This window comes from Coturnix japonica, chromosome 28 (genome assembly GCF_001577835.2).
Source record: "Coturnix japonica isolate 7356 chromosome 28, Coturnix japonica 2.1, whole genome shotgun sequence".
Classification (NCBI taxonomy): domain Eukaryota; kingdom Metazoa; phylum Chordata; class Aves; order Galliformes; family Phasianidae; genus Coturnix; species Coturnix japonica.
In genome coordinates this window covers 3344825-3364903 of record NC_029543.1, presented here as the reverse complement: position 1 = coordinate 3364903, position 20079 = coordinate 3344825, and the positions used below count along the sequence as shown (strand labels likewise).

Genomic DNA, 20079 nt, shown 5'->3' with positions numbered 1-20079 from the left:
TCGGCACCGCCCCGCGCTACGGGAGCCGGCAGGAGCCGGCAGGAGCCGGCGGGGCGTGCGGCGTCACTTCCGCAAGCGCGTCCTTCCGCCGTGTCCGCGCTGCGGGATGTGGCGCCCGTAAAGCAGAACCGACCGAACCGCCCCGTACCGCCCGCACAACAGCCGGGAGAGCCGCGCAGCCCGGGACGACGAAGGAACCGGGCAGAGAACGCGGCGTACGGAACAGAGACCGGGCGGAATGTGAGCCGTAAAGGAACGTTGATCTGCACGGCGGGCAGCGGAACCGCCTCGGGACGGCGGAGCCAACCCCGGGCCCAGCAGAGCAACGGGAGGAGCGAGCGGAGCTTTAGAGCCGCGTCAGGGAGCGCTGAGGGTGCGGGGACCGGCCCGGCTCCATCCTGCCCATCTAAAGGCATTTCCACGCCGTTAATGCACCTCCGGAACATGCACCCGAGCTCACGGCCGCTCCCGAAACCGTTTGGTGTCATTGAGCGCAAAGAGATGGTGGGATTCACGTCGGACTGTAAGAGCAGGAGAATAAACGGTGCGGAGCGGGAGAATCCGGGAGCACAGGAACTGAGTTCATGCACAAACGAGAGCACACAGCAGGGATGCACAGCGTCAACTTCATTGCAACTCGGTTACAAAATTGACCAAAAAAAAAGAGGAAAATCATCTTGTAAACGTATTCACATCGTTTTGGAGCTGACAGAACCGGTTGTAGTAACATGCTGAAATGAAGATTGTCAAATCTCAGCTCACCCCACAGCGCAGCCCAGTGAGCTGAGCCTCACAGCAGGAACAAACCAGGTACAGGAGTTAAAGCTCGTGGGGTCCCTGGAGATTGTGGAGCAGCAGGGAAAGGGCCGAGTCCAACACGTGGAGCTCCCGCAAGCAAAGTGAGCATCAGCGCGGTCAGTTTGCTCTGTAGAGCTGCATGGAACCTGAGAGCAGCGATGGAGCTCAGGACACCACCCGACCCTTCAGCTGCAGCAGAAACGTGAGCAACTGAAAACAAAGGCTGGGTTTTATTTTTATAAAGTGTATTTTGTAAATATCCTGAAATTTGCCCCACATTCAAAAGGTCTCAGAAGGGCACAGACCCTGTTCCTTAATAGGACCATACAGGGGAAGAGGGAGGACGGGTTGGGGGGGGGGGGTTGGATAAGATGCATATTTTTAATTATCTTTTTTTAAACATAAACCAGAAAAGAAACATTTCCCATCAGGAGCAACTTGTGAGCCCTCTGCCATCACATCCACCTTCCTGAATGGCAAGACAGAAACTCCCTGCAGTTCCACAACGTGCTGCCCGCCCTCATCGACTGCACAAGGAGAAAATGGAAGTCAACTGAAAATATACTTGGAAACAGTTTTTGGTAACCACTTTTTCTTTTTTTCTGGTTAGATTTCACTCGGGTTTCAGAAACAGAAGCAAACAAACATGGGGCGATTTCTGATGCTCACACGCGGCAATCCCAGTCAAACCACAAAAGCAGGTTTTAACAAGAATGACTTAAAATAAACCAAACGTTCTCGGTTGTATTCCATGGAATGAACCAAATCAACGTATACCTGGTGAGGAACACGCGTGAAATCACAACTTGACAGCGAAGAGCTTTGACTCTGCTCTCACCACAGCTCTCCCATTGCACTGAGGCTCAGCACAGAGCAGTTAATGCACAGCGCTGAACCTCAGCATGTTTTTGGTCTGGTGTCCCCTCCCGCTCTGCCCTGGACACAAATCCAGCAGCGGGGACTGTAGAAAACTTGTCCCGAACGTTAAAGCAATTACAGGCAATAGAAATTCTGAGCTTTCTATACTGAATTAGGCTGCTGTTAGAAATATATATTTTTTTTAACAATTAGGAACAATATATTACAAAATTACTGTGAGAAGATGAACTACAATTCCTTAGACGTTGAGGTACATTAACAGTCATCAGTCTCTCACCCCTGGATGCAACCAGAGTTCAAAACGATCCAACCTGTGACCAAATACCACCAACACAACTGGAAGACATCACTACGTCCCTAACAGCAGCGGCTGGCACTGCCCGGTGGGACCCGCACGGCTCCACTGGGTTCTGTTACTTGGAATGGAGCAGATCTTCAAAAATAAATTAGTTCAATATAAATAATTCACAAACTGCTTTGTGCAAATTTTTTTTTATTTCCACATTTATATCACAATGTGTCCACTTAAAGGACCAAATAGCAAAGTTGCTCCCTTCTGCATCCCAGGAACACAGAAGTCTAGGTACTGTACATTCACTAAGGCTCTTTGTTTTTGCAAATTGCGTTTATGATGGATATCCATAAGGCAAACAATATCTAAAGGAATGGTAACAAGTATATTTCCAGCATACAAACAGGCTTCCTTTTTCCCTCTCACAGTACAGTTACGGACTTGTAGCACCCTCGTTACATTTAGATTCTAGAAAAGGTGATTTTTTTATTTAGTTTTTTGTTTCCTAGTAGTTTTGCAGGAAGGGAAAAGGAGGAAAATATTTGGCTGGTGGCGGCGGGATCAAAAATGTCAGGAAATATCTGGGTTTTTTTTTTGCAGCATTTCTCAGAGACTGGATTTAAACCAAAACCAGACTGAAACATGTGGATGCCCATGGAATGTTGAGCTGAAGCTGGTCTCCCAGCCTGCAGTGCAACACCTGCTGTTTAAAAGCCAATCTCCGTACCACATGACTTTAAAAAAAAACACAATCATGTTCAGAGATGCCATACAAATAAAACTACAGTTTTTGCACATCGTCTCTTGAATACCTCACTGCCAAATAAAAATCCAAATCAAGTCAAATAAATAGATGCATATTTTGTTAAGGTAACTTCCACAATTTTCTCTGTACCTGCCTGTCGTCAGATTCCGGCATTCAGAAAGTGCTGGAAATCATCTTCACTTCTTGGGGACTAACACTTTTTTTATAGCTGGCTCGCTAGAGAGTTTTGAACTCAGTTTTCTCAACCTTCGTATGCCTTCCTTTGCAATTGTTAGTAAACTGGTAGCAGCATTTCACAAAAGGAGAATTTAAAGGGAAGAGCTGTACGTAACCAGCTCCCTCTCACCCTCTGCTCGTTGGGCCTATTTGTCCAGGACAGGAGGCTTTCTCCATCTTTAAGTGGCATAGTGTCTGCCATTCTCGCTAACTGTGAATGTAAAAGCATTTTAGCAAACCTGTTACTCAGTCTAGGCAGACATAAGGCAGGATGTTCAATCTACCATCATCCCCGTGTGGATCTAAAGATATGCACTGTGTCCAATCATACCAGTTACCCTGTGTATCATAACAACCGTTCACGCCTGGCCAGTTATGTTCACGTATTCTGTTGAGATCATCATTCGTGACCTCCCTCGTGACCCCAGGCAAGTCTGTAGGTTTGCTGTTAGGAACCAGAACGTGAGTCTTTCTAGCCTCTTTTCTAGTGCTTTCCTCCTGCTTTAAATACTCAGACATGAAGTAGTGAGCTCCTGGAGTCTGTACTCCTGATGAAGACAGCAAGCTACTCTGTCTGTTTAAATATGACTGAATTATTTCATTTCTGGACAATTCTTTCCAGTTCGTTTGTTCAAAGGGGCTTTGCAGGTTGGGTTTTTGCTCCTGCTTTTCCGTTTCTGTCCTGTGCTGTTCAGTAAGTGCAGGGATTTCTACCTGCAAAGGATCTTTCGGTGTTAAAGGTTTTATCTGTCCTGTCATGGGATCAAAAGTGAGCTTCCTCTCTTTTAATCTCACAGGTTTCACACCCCCTTCTGTCACGTGCCCATCCAAGTTGACTGTGTAGTCTCTAGGTCGGTACCTTTTCTTCTTTTTGCTATCTGAACCTGAAGCAGCATCATCACTGTCCATTTTTGAAGCGTCCTGTGAAAAGCCGATGTGCGACATGAGAGATTCCCCCGGGTGGGAGCTGGTTTTGCAACTGGGAGATGTGTGCTGTGGAAGTGTCCCTGCTGTGTGCCTGTGCTGGCTGTCACAAGGTACCTGCTGCTCCTGCCAGTGCTGGGACACCTCAGATGCTGATTGCTGAGAGAACTCCAGTCTTTTAGCTGGCATTGGAGGCGTTGATGGTTGCATCAAGGATGGTGGCGGTGATGGCACCTGTGCAGTATCTAAGAACTGAGACCTTTGAGATGGACTAGGCATTGAATCCTTTGGTGAGTACGTGGTATGCTGCCGAGCAAAAGTATCGTGCCTAACATTTCGAGGGCTAAACGAGGAGCAGCGCGGACTCTTGGGTTGGTGCGACCCGGTGGTTTCTTCCAATTTATCATGCTGCTGAAGCACTGCAGTCTTTAATAACGAGGAAGTGCTTGAAGGTTTTACGAGTCCTGGAGAACTGGTGTGAGGTTTTACAGCATTTACTGGGATCTTATTGTGTTTATCATTTTCACTAAGTTCTGTCCTGCTGCTTTCAGGCCCTGCATGTAGATTTACATCTACAGGACTAGGAAAACTCTCGGGACTACCTCCAATTCCGTTTGTTGGAGGGGATGAAGAGTTTTGTAATATTTCATGACTAACTTTGGAGACCTTGGTGGGAGGGGGGCCCTGGTGCCCATCCCTGTGTTCACCTTTCCTTTTCCGATTTCCCAATTTCTCTGGTTTTGGAGAATTTAGTTTCTGGATATCGTTCCTGCTTTTCAATTCACTGATAGGTTTTGACCCAGCCACGGCAGGAAGGGGTGCTTCTGGTTTGCAGTTGTGAGCACCACCATTTGCTGATCCGGGTGGATTCTGCAGCCCTCTTGGCACCGCCTCATTTGGGGTTACAGGTTCTATCAACTTTTGCCAATTCCGCAGCAACTTCTTGGCACGTTTGGCAAGTTCCTCATTGGATGTCTTCTTCCTCACCTCATTGATAAGCCTCCCAAGCCTTGTTTCCTACAAAACACAAAACTTGTTTTACCAACAGGCATAATTCAAAACAAAATTCTGACCCCATTTTTAAGTTAAATTCCTGCTTTTTAATGCTTACCCTAAGAAAAGCCTGGTACAAAATGCTACAGATGCAAGAGCTGAATTAATCCATATGTTACAAATATAAATCTCCACTGCACAAACCAAAGCGTGATGTCCTATCTTCTTCCTCCATCTTTGCTCCCTATCTCAAAAGGCCAACAAATGAGCTTTCCTAGGTTGTCCCAACATGGTTCCGTAAGTGGAAGGAAGCAAAGAGATTGTTCCCAAAACATGCCTGAAAGCAAAGAATTGTTCTACAAGTCGATTACTTCAGAAAAGCACCTCAAAGGAAGACAGACTGGATTTGGTGAGAAATACATACCATGTTGTGATACATGTATCAAAACACAAACTGCACTGACTAAAATCAAGATGGATTTCAACTCCAACTGGAAAACAGCCATCCTGGGACTGCAACTAGGGTTTACAGCACAGCCACGTGACTCCCAACAGAAATGCATCTCTGAAGTATTTTGGTCCATCATGAATCCAACAGTAAACCACTGGTGCAGCACCTCTCCTTCTATATTGCTGTGCATTGGAATCTCAGTTGTTTTGAGATGCGTTCATTTAAGACTTGTCTGCCCTGTGGCACTATGGGAGCGCTCAGCCAATGGCTCACTGTAACTATTCTCACAATAATCATTTCTAAACATGACGACCCATGTTTCACAATAATTATCCATACTGGCATTATATTGTAGTGCTCACTAACAGCTTATCTCATAGCACTGATTACTTACAGCATTGGAAGTCATCTCAAATCATCCTATAGCTACCTGAGTCCAGGGGAAAGAGCCAGAGGTCACAAAAGGTAATTAAAAGCAAATAACACCAGCAAATTCTATATTGACTGGAAGCCTTATTATAATTCAGCCTTATGAACTTCTTTGGGCTCTTTATTTAAGAGTGGCTTGAGAGACTGCAGCTGCTACCTCAGTGGTACGTCAGCTCCTAACACATCTGGTCACAGCAGCCAGGTTCAGGCACTGGAACACACTGAGCTACATTTAAAGATGTTAAGATTTTAATTTTACAGAAATCAGACTTTGTTCCTTCCGTGTCAGACTCTCTGTTGCTTGGTCACCAAACAGCTAAAAAGGTGATCAGGGCTTCAGCAAGCAGAGTGATGTCAATGGATGTAACAAATTAATAAGCAGCAATTAATGATTAATACAGTGCCTTACACAAACGGGGACCGGGCTGCACATCACACTGAGCTGAACCCAGAGAGAACCACTGTGCACACTGAGATGGCAGAAGCAGCACGAGAGGGACACGATAATATCTTAACTGTGAATGCTCCGCAATCCATCTATTGTTTTAAGGGCAACTCTTATGGAAATCAGACAGGCAGAGAAAGTCCTTTTATTCACACAAGAAAACCAAGCAATGCTCAGATGGTGACGTACCTCAAGTGCCTCTTTGGTAATGGGGTATTTCTCCAGGCTGGAGATCACTTCCAGCACTGCCACCATGTTATGGATCTGCAATAAGGAAGACAAAGTCACTGCATGTTTCATGTACAGGTCTCTGTTATCAAATGCGATTTCAAACCTTCCCCTTTATAATTGCTGGAGACATTAATCACAAAACTGCTATATAACATAGTCTAGCTTTAGGGAGCAGACTGTTCAAAAAATAGGGACAAGGACACTTTGCTGACCTAGTTGGAAACTGAAGGAGCCGTAACAAACACACACTTACATAAAACTAAATGAATTAGCAGAAAAAAGCAGTGAGCTAACCAGGAAAGTTCTCAGCCCTCAGTCAAGGCACCGGTTACTTGTCCTACAGCCTAAATGGAAGCTTCAGTATTAAGTGGAGCAGAGCAACCAGTGAGATCAGAACTGTAGAATCCAGCTGTAGGCGCTGCCTTACATCTGTACACTGACATAAGTCAAAGTTCCTTGCAGTTACACCAAGGAACAAACTGCCCCAACACAAACACAGGCTGTGCCCGGTAGGGGTCCTCAGACAGCCACCAGCCTCAGCCCAGCTCCCAGCAGCCCTTCAGGACTGCACTCGTGCAGGAATAGCACTTCTGACACTGTAATGCAGCAAGTAGAATGTCAGAAATCCGTTTCACATTAACAAAGCACATATCAGATTTTGTGATGTGCTTCACTGCAGCATTCCTGTGAGCATGGCTCCAGGCAGGGGCAGATCTGCAGATACACATGTGACATTAATGAGTTCCCTGACAAAACTCAGATCCACATTTCCATTACCTGATTATTAACAGCGCTGGAGTCTGGAATTCCTAACTCACCTTTGCAGATGGATTTAAATGATAAGAGAAGGAAAACGTGAATCACTGAACCTCATTTATTGCCTAATTGCACCGTGACTCAACTGGACACAAACGACACCTGCAGAAAGTCTCTCACAAAACCTTTGTGGGGATCCCATGGGATCCCAGAGCTGCACCACACAGAGCTGCCAGCCCCGACCTCACAGCACTGCCTGCCCCTTCTTAAGGAGAATGTAAGTGTGTAAGGCTCAGCTCCTGCACACCACTCCCACCCTTCTGCCAACCTGCTGTACCAGGACTGCCTCAGGTTGGCAGCACTTGGACAAGGCTGCCAACAATGAAATGCTTTCCCCGATTTTGAGTCACTTTCTATCCAAAGTATTTTCTAAGCCTATGTGGGCTTTGAGTGCTCATAACTCAGGTTGTAAAACCAACTGCAGACCAAAGCTGAATTTCCTCACTGACCTTGGATGCCCCTGCAGGTATGTGAAGCCCCACCACCCAGCTCAGGGCTGGGAATGCTCCACTTAAGGTTTAGAGCTGCAATATCACACATGCTGATGTATTTCATTTCAGTGCACTGAAATGCACTGGATTGCAGGGTGGATCATTGCACTCCTCATCATTGCACTTGCTCTGAAAAGGATTGTTTGAGACCACAGTTTAAGCAATATGTGACACCATTCAGCTCCCCCCAAAGCTTCTAGAACCAGAACATAGATGGTGAATTCTAGAACCAGAACAGCTGATGATGTTCTCTTTCTCAACACAACTTTCAGAATAAGAGTTCCAGGGATGCAAGAAGGCCCTTTGCTCTGAACACATCACTAATCGGTACCATCAGATCTGCAGTTACTGGTAATCCCCAAATAGTATCTCAATGACAAACCGATGGCAGAAACAGGGACTGGTATCTTATCAAAAGGTCAAGATGGAGAGAGCAATATGCCCATATATACACACCTACACAAAGATGAAACCGGTCAGGGAATTTCCAGTAACTGCTTTGCCTTTGTTGCAGAACCCATCACTGGTTGTGCCCAAACGCTCCATCAGCGACCAGAGCCCAGGCCTACCCACACCTGACAGATGCTCCATTCCCCCCTTTGACACACATGGGACCAATCCAGACAGCAACAGCTGCCTCTCACCACAGCCTGTGCCAGCAGCTCAGCACCGGGGCAGCACAGGGCACCCTCTGGGGATTCTTCATGCATTTGTAACCAATTGAAAACACGGCCATGCTGAAGTGCTCATTACAAGGAGCACCAACACCCAAACTCTGCAGGAGCTCCTGTCCTCGCACTCAGACCTATAAAGAAGCTGGGCTCTCTCTCAAAAGCAACAACTTCCATCAAGAACTTCCATCCTCCCCCGCAGGTTTGGGGTCGTCGTTCTGGAGAGCTTCACACAGAGTGGCACAGAAAGATTTTATCACAAAAATCATATTTACCCATTTCAAAATAATACAGAGCAGGAAATCTCTCGTGGTATAGTTGAACGCTCTGATGAAAACAAGGCCTCCGAAAGCTCTGAAAGGCCTCAAGTACCATCTTTTTAAGATGAAGGCATCTACTAAGGTAACAGCAGCACATCTGCATTGCAGAGCAGGGCCTTCCCCTTAAAGCATCCGCTATTGGCTTCAGAACACTCCTATTCTGTGACACAACTGACAGGAGCACGAAGTTAGCAAACCTATCAGGACATCACCCTATTCTGAGCAGCAGCAGGAAGGAGCATTAATTCACACACACAGTTATTAGAAATGCTCACTGGCACACAGCAGGAAAGTAACAGCACAGTGGGAAGGGGAGTTTGGCAATCTCTCCAGGCACTGTAAGAGTGAAGTTGCACAACTCCATGCCTGCAACTTGCACAGAACTTTCGTTTCTATTTTGACTTTTTCTGCTTCCACTGCAACCCAGCACTGCTGCCCCAAAACAAAGACTCCCACAAAGCAATCCCAGGACCCAGCAGCAAACAACTACAAATAATTCACACTGCATTTCAAATGACCCCACGCTGTTCCGGTGTGATGAAGGCTGACTGGTCCAGGCTAATTCACTCCAAGTTTACTGGAGAACATCTGCTTCGAGTCATCCCCAGTAATCCTTTCCAGTCAACCCTGATGACAGTCACGGAAAACAAATCTTATTTATCCCATGCAGGTCTCCTTATGCTGCTCAGCCATCCGCTGCAGCTCATTGCTGCTATCTCAGATCTGTTCCAAGTTAAGCAGTAGATGCTTTCACTGCAGTCTCAGACAACAGCACGAGTTTCTGAACTGTGGAAATCTTCAAACAGTAGAATTTCTATTCTTTAACTGACATCTTAATCCTATTTTGGCTTTTACACATTAGGACCAGTCCAGTAACCAACAGGTGACTCTGTGCAGCGGTTCAGAAAGACAAAAGCTTCCTGCAGGTCTGGGAAGGTGGATGCACTGCTGGACCAACACACAGCGCTGGGCTCTTCCCTCCACAGCACTTGTGTAACAGTTATTTCACTGCATCATAATCCAAAGCATAGAATAAGAATTAAGAAGAGTTCATAGTAGGCTTTATTTAAATGGTGCAGTGGAAATACAGCAGGATAGTGTTTATTTAGCACTTCGTATAGGGATGTGATGGACGCAGAGATGAGCATCACGCTACACAAACAGGAATCTGTGGTGCCGTTTATTCAAAGACACAAACACACCAAGTGAGAATTCAGGTTACAATCTGCTGGTATTTAGATCAGTTCCCTTGCAGCTGATCTATTAACAGTTTCCCCTACCCCCAACGTGACATGAAGTTGTCTAAAGATAGGGAACACGAGATGCTATTCACGGAAGCGACATACCAAAGAGATGACCATGCACTACTTCGGTCCGAATTTCTGAAAACGTTTGAAAGTCAGTTTGCTAAATGGAATTCAAACATTCCCCGTTATACAAAAGACATCATTAACGGTGGAGGAGAAATTCCCTATAGCACGTAGGGAAGGAGGTCCTTAAAAATGGAGGAACAGATGCTTTGTGCATCGTGGGGTTGAAGACATCCCCTGAGAGCACCTCCTGTAACAGAGAAATTCACTGCGAGTCCACACGTGGAAAACTGATCAGCAATTTGTGCTGCAGAGCAGCAGAAAGGAGCACTCCTTGTTGCACCCAGAGACATGGCTCTGTGCAGCACTCACCCTTACCCCAGCTTTAGAATTTCTACCTCTAACTGAAGGATTCTGAACAGGCTGCATACAGCTTAGTTGCACTTAGCTTTTATTCACTGGTCAGGTAACACCACCCAGATTGCTCCCCATCATGCCTCACAAAGCCAGAATCAAACTGGAGTTAGGTCAGACTGCAGCAGAACACTGCGCTGTGAGGGATGGGCAGGCCTGAAATGCTCCATGTGAGCAAGACAACAGCTCAGCCCTGATCCCTTGTGGCAGTACACACACACACGTGTGAGTAAGGCATGGAGAGATGAGAACAGCCAGGAGAGCCACAGCAGTGTGCCAGCAGAAGAGCTCAGAGCAGCACTTAGAGCAGCAGAGAGACAGGCAAGCTGGGCTGCCAGGCTGAGGGCACCAGCACAGCAGCACAGTGAGAGCCCACTGGTTTGGGTGGTAAGGGGTGAGCAGCAGAAGATTGAGTGCAAAGACAAAACTCACAACCAAATCACACCCAGCTCACAGAGCAGCAGAGGAATGGAAGTCATCCTTGCTATGGGAGGGAGTCTTTAAGGCAACCAAAGTCAGCACTGTAACACTGCTCAACTCGTGGTTCACCAATAACTGTCAGTATTCTTCTTAATACAAACAGGAATCGTTGTCTGCTGACCTCAACACTCACTCTGCAGCCCTAACCCTGCTCCCACTGCACACAGAGGATGCTGACTCTCTGCAGCACAACACACACTCCCCTAACTTCTCTCCCACTGCTCACCAAAACAACCAGCAAAAATCCAACCCACCACACACCATGAAGCAGAGCAGAACTTTTTAGGGAATCAAATTATTGGGAGCCAATTTGAAAAGCCCAGCAGCACAGAGTAGTTGTGTGAGATGCTCACCCAGATGGGCACTGCATGCACTGAAGGGGCACAGCACAGCAGCCATGGGCGCAGCAGTTTGCAGTGGGGTCTGCCACGGTGTAGTACAAGCAAGATGTTAAGTCCTGCTCTTCACTCAGCCATTCCAATAAGGAATAGAATAGGAATCAAATTTAGCTGGAAGTGCACATTCATCTCAAGGCGCTGCAGTTCAAGAATGTACACAAAGAGGAGTTCAGAGGACAGTGGTGATAAGAGGAGTCGAAAACATAGACAACAACAAAAAGTTTAAGTGCTCAGTTCATACTGTACTGGAAAAAGCTGTGAGGAAACAGCAAAGCTCAAAGAAAGCCTTTCTATGCATTAGAGGCATCATAAAGAAAAGGTCATTAGTTGTTTTCATGCTTGTTGACCTGATTTGCCCCAAGAGAAATACTGACTATGTATTCAGAATAACCAGAATGCTACCAGCGCACTCAAATGAGGCCTCTAACACCTTCTGCAGGCACTGCTGGTGTTCAATCACAGATCAGAGCAATCTGGAAAGAGTGTTTTACATCAGTGGTGTTACTTCAGAGGCAACGGACCACACAGCTCCCAGACATCACCCCTGGCACTGCCTCCCCACAATGCACAGCCAGGACTGGGCACAGCAGTGAGGATGCTGAAACACCTGCAATACCTTCCATCTATCAGCCAACTTGACCCTGCCCTTGTCAGTCCTGGCTTCCCAAAGAGAGGCACACAGGTCATTATAAGCAGCAGTCTGTATGATAAAGGACTTCGGAAATTCAACAGCGGTGGCCCACAAATACAGATTTGTATATACGTACATATATATAAAAATACATATATACACACACACATACAGATCCCAGCACGACCTGCTATGCTATGAAGGTACTCTACAGCTGCAGAACGCAATAGCATCCTGCCAGCCCCAAGCTTGTGAGGTGCTGAGCTGCACAACTCCAAATTAAGGTGATGCACCCACCAACGCATTCAACAGAAGTGCAACATGTCTGCCTGACAGCTCAAGAGAAGGTAAGTGTGGCACACATCTTCACAAACCTGAGAAGAGCACCATCACAAATAGAACAGGCTTTAAAATCCGAGTTGGTAGAGAAATAATTCACTACCCTCTCATCAGCAATTACTAACACAGAATTTACGTCAGCGTGTATTAAAGAGAGCTTTAATGGAGACCAAAAAAAACTAACAGTGCAATCAATTGATTCTGGAATCATTGCTCACCAAATTCTGGGTAAAACAGCACAGCCCACCTCACAGCACCTCCCCCATTGAGCCTTCCCTGCCAGTTGCGTGAGCAGCCCTTACCCAGAGCTGTGTGCTGGAGATGCTTTCAGAAAGCTGTAAAGGTGCAGCAGAAGAGCTGTACTCCTGTACAAAAGGGCTGGATCTGCAGGATCATCACATAGAGTTCACTCAAGGAGTGAGCATCATGAAAACGTGCTAGAAAGAAGCTGCAGCAAAGTGCTGCCTGTCACCCTCAGACACGACTGCCACCTCTGCACAATCGTCTTTGCAGCACAAAGTTTCAAAATACACCAAGCTAAGATTGTCACTGAGTGCTGCCGACAGACTGGGATTCCTCTCCTCCCTAACAGCCACGAAACAAAAGCGCTTGGTTCGGCAGCACACACCTCATGACATTTCACTTCCAGTCATTCTCTCCATAGATTTCCCTGTGCCATGGTCCAGGAATACTGGAAGCCATGTAACACTTTGACATCAGCACCCAGACAGCAGGAAGCACTGCAGAAAACACCAACACACTGTGACACTCAGCAGGATGCACCTCAATTTAAAGCAGTCTATTAGCTCTATAACATTGCTCCAAACACCAGAATTAGCTGAGAACACTGAATAAACAAACCTGCAATTATATTAAAGTGAATACAATCAACTTACCTTTACCTTAAATATTTCCCCAAAGATAAGTGCCCATGGGGCCACGGCACACCATGTGACATAGACCAGGGAAAGTTTACTGGAACTTATCACTGTGTACAACATGGGCCATGCAGGGCTGCAGTGAAGCGTTATCAGTGGAAGCAGACATCTGTGTGTTGCTTTTTTTTAAAATCTGATATTTATATTTGCTTTTAACTCCAAACCTAATATACTGGAGTATCTATGGCTTACAAGCAGAGCTTCTTCATTAGTACCACATTCCCAACTGCAGAAGCAATTCCTTCTCTTTCCACCCTGACTCTTACTGCTCCTGAAAGAAAAAAAATAGAGTCCTGGACAAGAGCAGAGCCCCTGAGTCACTGCTGTGCTCGGGGTGATGTGGGGCAGCAGCTGTCACAGGTCCAGAAGTGCTGGAGAGATGCAGCAGCCCACAGCAGAACCTAAAGCAGGCTCAGCCTCAACTTGACGTTCAGGTTGCCAGCCTAGGCCTGGACTTCTGAAACACAGGCTAAGCTGAGGGTCTTCATATCTTATATAACGCCAACTGAGGTTCCCCACACCCAGAGCACAGGGCAGCAAACACTGCCCTCCCACCTCCAGCACTGCAGCCCCCCAAGAGAGCCCAGGCCCCTGGGGCACTGCTGCCCACAGCTGGAGCACTGGGAAGCAGCAGCATGGGCCACTCAGTGCCAGGGGTGTGAGAACACCCAGCCCACCTGAACAGACAGCACGCCACGCATCAGCCTTTCCCACACTGTGTCTCGATGGTGACTGGAAGAGATGATTCCAGATGTGAATTCTACCTACAAAAAGTCCTCTTCCCTTCACTCAACCCTTCACGGTTACAAGAAGTGTTACAGCAGTCATTTCCCTCCCCACACTTCCTTCCCTGCACTGTGCTGCAGCACCAGCGGACACACGAGGGATGGGAAGGGGCTGAGGAACCGTAAGGCTCCTGCAGCCACCCTGAGCAGCACAGGTGAGCACAGCGAGCTCCCATAGGACCACAGCAGCCCCAGCCAGCATAGGGCAGGATGGAGGCACAGGGAAGTGAGAGGCACTCTGCTTTTTAGCCTCAGTCCCTATTTAAGCGCTTTAATACCCACCTGTGCTGCCACACCTGTGGCACTGCTCCTCACGACACACCAGACATTGCATCAGGTAGCTGAGCTAGAACAAAAACTGTCAGGAAAAACTACTCTGTCATTTTTCAACCCAGATGGATCCCCCGTTTCAGCTCACAGCCAGATTCTGCAGACAGCTGCACCAGCACTCACAGAAGGGATGCACGTAGCAGGAGTAAGGAGAGGGCATTATTTAACATGTCACCACTGCTGAAACCAACACTCAAATTACAGCTTTAAAGCAAATGACTACTGCCATCACCTACACAGCACCAAGGAACTGCAACTGAAAGGCAATCTGGCAGCCCCAAATCTTCTACCCCCCCAATTCAAACTCCCTGCTACTTCTGTTCTGCTCAGATTCTGCCTTTGCAGAGCCCAGCTCAGTGCTGCTAAGTCTCACTGCTGCAAGGAGCACAGTGCAGGTTCCTCTCAAGGAGTAACACAGCGCTGCCAGCAACAACAAACCGCCTGGGCCCAGCCAGGTGAGCACTACCTCAGAGCAGTTAAACCCAGCATCAGTGTGAGCATCACAGGCACTGACACAACACAGTCAGCAAGCGAAAAGAGAACCACTAATTAGTTTACAAGCTGTTTTGGAAAGAGATGAGCAGTAAGATTGGAGAGAGAGGGCAAAGAATGAGCAGCATCACCAGCCTTAAACCAGTGGGTTTAAACAAACTCAGCTGCTGACAATACAGAGCATTAAGAAGCAGAACAGGCTGAGTGCAGCAGGACTCCCACCTGCAGCCACCAGATCTCCCCCAGCAGCCAGGAGTCCCGGCTAAGAAATGCCATGGCCTCCTGCATGTTTCCCCACACACCTGAAGCTGTCAGCTGCCAAGGCACAGAGCGGGTTGGGATTTGCTTGAAGCACTCAAGAAGGAGACAAAAACACCAGTGAGAGGTACAGCAGGTTCCATCCTCTTTGCACACCACAGCTTCCTCAAAACTGATAAGCTCATTAAGGGCCTCACAGAAACGGATAAAGCTGAAGCAAAAGCCATGCCTAGTCTACTTTCGCCCACACAATGCTTCCCTGCATCTCCAGAAATTACCAAGACCCTCCCAAAGCAAAGCACTGCCTTCCTTCAGCCCCAGCACTGATATTATTAGAGCTGTGTCTGGCGCTGTCTCCTGGAACAAGCTCCCCTTCCTTTTAACATCAGCTCTAGGAAGCCCCGTCCCTGGAGGTGTTCAAGGCCAGGCTGGATGGGGCCCTGGGCAACCTTATCTAGTAAATGTGGAAGCCTGGTGGCCCTGCCAGGCAGGGGGGATGGAGCTTCATGATCCTTGAGGTCCCTTCCAACCTGGGTCATTCTGTGATACTGTGAAAGCAGATCTCACTTTTATGCCTGAACTTTGGTAAACCAACCAACCCAGAAAACAGCTGTGGAAACATCACTAACCATGAGACTGGAAGATCACCCAACACTAGGTAACATAGCACAGCACATAGACGGATTCATCATTAATGTTCTGGCCTGCAGACATCTCCCAGAGGCCGAGCAGCAAAGCCATGGAGCTCAGTGTGCACGGCAGCCTGGACTGCAGGCAGCCCAACCCATACAGTGAGCATCTGAGGGGTGGTGACCTCAAACCAGAGCTGGGCTCACACCTTCAAGTGCTATTAATGGTAAATAATTAAATTATTGTCTAATATTCAAAACACAAAGGCTGCTACATATTTGGGATGAGGACCCTGTGCAATTGTGAGAACAGTTCTAACAGTCTTTCCCACAGAGCAAAAGCGAACAGCTCACACCATTCCTGCCACCAGGCAATGAGACTCCTGATGCCCCATTGGAGCGCCTTCACCCAGCAGAGGGGTTCTGCTCAGCACAGTGAGCCCAAAGAGAAAAGTGCTGCTTCTACCAGAACCAGGGAGCCCTTTCCCCTAAAAGCCCGCTCCAAGAGCCCATCGGACGCTTCCCCAGCTGTGCTGTCCAAAAAGTCCTCCCAGGAGGAGGATTTCCCTGCAGGAACATCACACTGCCCTGCTGGGGGTACAACACCCAACTCCCTGCTCCAATACAGGACTGGGTCCATTCCCAATGACCCCATGCTGGTAAATGGGGTGTAAGTCATGGAGCAGAAGTAGTTTGTCCATATGTTTTTGCAAGGGGAAAAGGCTGAATAAATGGAGATGTAACAGCAGACATCCCGTGTGGCTTCCAATATGATGTAATTTTTTTTTTAAATAGCTTATTTCTTACAGGTCTCCTTTGAAACAGAGCTTTATCACATAAATAGTGATCCAAGTGTGTGAAAATAAGTTATCAAAACATTCTGCAGCAAATACTAGAAGAGGTCTCAAGTGCTAAATGTGTGTACAATATAAGCAGCGCTCCAAGTCAGCAGAGCTTCAAGCAGAGGTTAAAACAGATGATCAGAATAGTGAACAGCTTCTGAAAGCACATGGGTTCCAACAACCTGGGGAAGAGCCATCTTGTTTAACTCACCACAGGAAGGATCTTCTCTGAGAGGACCTCACACTTATCCAAGATTTGCTCATACCACAAAGACCTCCACAGTCCCACTGGATTGAATATCCACAAGGGGAAAGCGGGTTGTGTTGGGGAAGATATCAGCAAAGCTGAAGTTGACAGCACCCCACAGCAAAGCGTGATGAGAACCACCTCCCCTCCACAGCCCCACCAAACTGATCCTTGTGCCACATGCTGGGTAGATCTGGTGCAGTTTTCACCCTCCCTCCTCTCCAGGGACACACACGTACCCGCACCGACAATCACATCAAAAAGTCCAAAAGAAATCCAGGCCTCAAAGCTTTTTTCTTAGTAAACAAGGAAGTCAATCACAATAATGAATGCTTTAAGTTTGAATGCAACCACTTCTTTCAAGAAAAGTCTCCAGAAGCCAGAAGAAAAGAGCCACAACTCTCCCTGTGCACCAAGAAGTGCTGCAGCTCAGAGCTGCACAACTGCTTCCTGTGGGGAGACAACAGAGCAGCCTCTCTTGTACTTCAACATTGGAGATCAAGTCAGATTTAAGTCACAATCTGCTTTTAAGAACGTTCAAAACTCATATTTTTCTCCCTTTCACTAAAACAGCACAGCAGTTCTGCCTGTCCATCTATTGCTTACTATGTGCTGGGAAAAAAAAGTCCAAGTCTGTATGATGAACCTCAACTCCACCACTTCTGTTCTCATTCGAAGAAGAGGTTAAAATAGAAGACAGCCCCCTGCCTACAGGCATTTCTGAACAATGGGCTGATTTTTCCACCGCTAATTATTGCCCTGGATAAGTATCAAGTATGTAGAATTATAATTTAACATACATTGCTTCTAAGCTTATGGGGCTACTGACCTGCTGCAGGCCCACAGAGCGCTGCCTGATGCTCAGACCTGCCCAGCAGAGCTCCTGCTCCATACCACCACCACAGCACAACCTGACATCGCACATGGAAGAAGCACATTCATCACAAAACATAATTCTTAACTCTACACAGCTACAACGTTTTAGAAAGTAACCCCAGAAACAGAGCAACCAGCATCAGCAGGTCTGAAGTGACAAGAAACCACTGCTCCATTAGAACTGTATTTAACCAGCTTGATGCTGAGTGTAAGGTAAAACCAAAATCCCACAGCCACAAGTCCCAGAGCAAACAGAACTCAGGAAAGATTGTTTCCGTATCTACCAAGTTAAAGGACCACAGACTCCAACAACTGAGACTTGAAAGCCCACCATCACCCTTATCATTCATTACTGTTACTCAAGCTGGTAATACTGCAGCTCATGACAAATGCTTATCACAACAGGCTATTACAAAGTGGTTTATCTTTCAGTTTTCACATCACTTGCATGGCGCTACATGATGCTTCCAAACAGCAGTAAGTTCATCAGCCACTCGGAGAACACAACACCTGTCTGTTATGGGAGAGATTTGCTCAGAGAGAAGCAGGCACAGCTCCAATGAACCTCGGAGCCCATCTCGTGCACTCCTGGCACAGCACAGCACGCTGCAGCCTGACTCACCCTGACTGCCCTGCGACAGACAGCTGGGAGCAGCACAGCTCTGTGCACTGCCATGGCAAATGTGGATTTCAGATCGAATAAATCTGACAGACCGCAGACCCCACAGTCCTCTCACCGTAGTAAACGTGGATGTGAAGAGCTGCTTTACTATGCCAAAAAAAACCTTAAAAGGAGTAAATAACACTTTGGATTACCACGACTTACACATGAAGACCACTTACTGGTAAAATCTACGTCGACTCCCGTGCTTACTCTACATCCCAGAAGGAGCAGATAAGCTCATTAGCGCTCTGCAGGGAAGGATAAAAGCGAAGACCGAGGCTGCCCGCTGCCGGAGCCGCTCCAGTGCCCCGGATCCACCTTCGAAGCCCTCCGGGCGCCCCCAGAACGCGGGGACGGCCCCGGGCCCGGCGTCTGCGGCGGGAGGCGGCGGAGGGGCCGCGGAACAGGTGGGCGCCCTGCGAGAGTCCGCAGCCCGGCCCAGAGCCCCCTGCAGGCCGCACCCGAGCCGCGGCCTGGCGTGGGGAGGCCGCCGGGCCGCGCGCCGCATGGCCGGGCACAGCCGGACGGCGCCGGGAGTGACGGGAGACGGCGCGGGGCGGAGGGAGAGCGCGGCCGGAGGGGAAACGGGGAGAGACCCCCGAGCTCCACGGAGGGAGCGCGCGGAAAAGCGCCGCCGGGAACGGGACCGTGGGCGAGCACGGAGCCGGGAGCTGCCGCTACCGCCCGCAGCGGAGGCTTCCGGTGCCCGGGGAGGAGCGCGGCGCGCCGCGGTCCCGGCAGGAGGAGAAGCGGCGGCGGCGGCCGCGCGGCCCCACGGCGTTCGTTCGTTCCCACAGCGGGAGGCGGCGGCGGGGCCGGAGAGCGGCCGGAGCTCGGCGTCCCCGCGCCGCCGGTCGGGAGCCCCGGGCCCGGCGGGCCGTACTCACGTTGCTCTGCGGGTCGATGGCCTGCAGCAGCCGGTCCCTGATCTGCTGCGGGGAGGGGGCCGGAGCCGCTGTCATTGCCTGGGCGAAGCGGGGCGGCTGCGGCCGGGGCGGGCGGGCGGCGGGGCCGGGCCGGGCCGGGGCGGCGGCTCCTCACTCGCCGGCGGCGGCGGCGGCCTCCTCGGGGAGCCGGAGTCGCATGTTCGCTCCCCGCCGAGCGGGGGGCGGCGGCGCTCGGAGCGGGGCGCGGAAGAACCGCGACGGCGCGACCGGGCCGGGCCCGACTGCTCCGCTCGGGGCCGAACTCAACTGTGGGCAGGAGCCAGCCCCGCGCAGGGCACCATGGGACACGCCCGACGCCGTTACGCACGGCGCGCCCCTGACGTCCCTCCGCACGCACCGCCGGGCGCCCAGAGCGCGTGCGCGGCGGGCTCCGTGACGGGAGGGGGGGCGGCCGCGCGTGCGCAGTCGGCCTCACGGCGCGCGTGCGCCCGGCGGCGGGGTCACCCGCGGGGCTGGAGGAGCGCGGGCGGGGGAGGGGAGCGCGGCGCCGCGGCTCCGTGAGCCCGAAATGCCGCCATCCGCCGCCGGCTGCGGTTGAAGCGGCCCCGTCCCACTCCAGCCCCCACGTTGGCAGCGCGAGGCAGCTCCGAGGGTGAATGCGGCCTTATGGACGGAGCGCCCGACAGCCGGGGGGCGACCGGAGCGGTGTGAGGGCCGGAAGGGGCAGAGCGGGGCGGGGCGGAGGGAACGCGACTCCGGCCCCACGTTACACGGACCGGGATCCGTCCGTGCCGCCCCGCAGCTTCACGTGGCCGCTCCCGGCGCTCTCACCCCGCG

General features: G+C 49.5%; 1 protein-coding gene and 1 long non-coding RNA gene across 5 annotated transcripts; one reads left to right on the top strand and one right to left on the bottom strand.

Annotated features, from left to right (window-relative positions):
• Window positions 1-38: 38 nt before the first annotated feature.
• Window positions 39-2764, top strand: LOC116652450. The gene is made up of 3 exons (XR_004305465.1): window positions 39-1000; window positions 1209-1379; window positions 1870-2764. It is a non-coding gene; the product is annotated as an uncharacterized LOC116652450 (long non-coding RNA).
• On the bottom strand, window positions 2515-19376 carry MED26 (mediator complex subunit 26). Of its 4 annotated transcripts, none has more exons than XM_015886157.2 (3): window positions 19243-19376; window positions 6383-6457; window positions 2515-4892 (listed from the first exon to the last, which is right to left on the bottom strand). In XM_015886157.2, the coding sequence occupies exons 1-3, from the start codon at window positions 19315-19317 to the stop codon at window positions 3198-3200; spliced, it is 1845 nt and encodes a 614-aa protein (XP_015741643.1). In that variant the 5' UTR covers window positions 19318-19376; the 3' UTR covers window positions 2515-3197. The 4 variants fall into 4 exon arrangements, with proteins under 4 accessions (XP_015741643.1, XP_015741645.1, XP_015741640.1 ...); XM_015886159.2 differs by lacking the exon at window positions 19243-19376 and adding an exon at window positions 18535-18772; XM_015886154.2 differs by lacking the exon at window positions 19243-19376 and adding an exon at window positions 17645-18496.
• Between the last annotated feature and the right edge of the window lie 703 nt (window positions 19377-20079).

Coding starts and splice junctions, on each gene's coding strand:
- MED26 (XM_015886154.2), bottom strand. CDS start 17,767: ATGTTTTGTGATGAATGTGCTTCTTCCATGTGCGATGTCAGGTTGTGC. Junction 6,458..17,644: donor GCTCTGTGGGCCTGCAGCAG/GTCAGTAGCCCC, acceptor TCCTTATTGCAG/ATCCATAACATGGTGGCAGT. Junction 4,893..6,382: donor TTACCAAAGAGGCACTTGAG/GTACGTCACCAT, acceptor TGTGTTTTGTAG/GAAACAAGGCTTGGGAGGCT.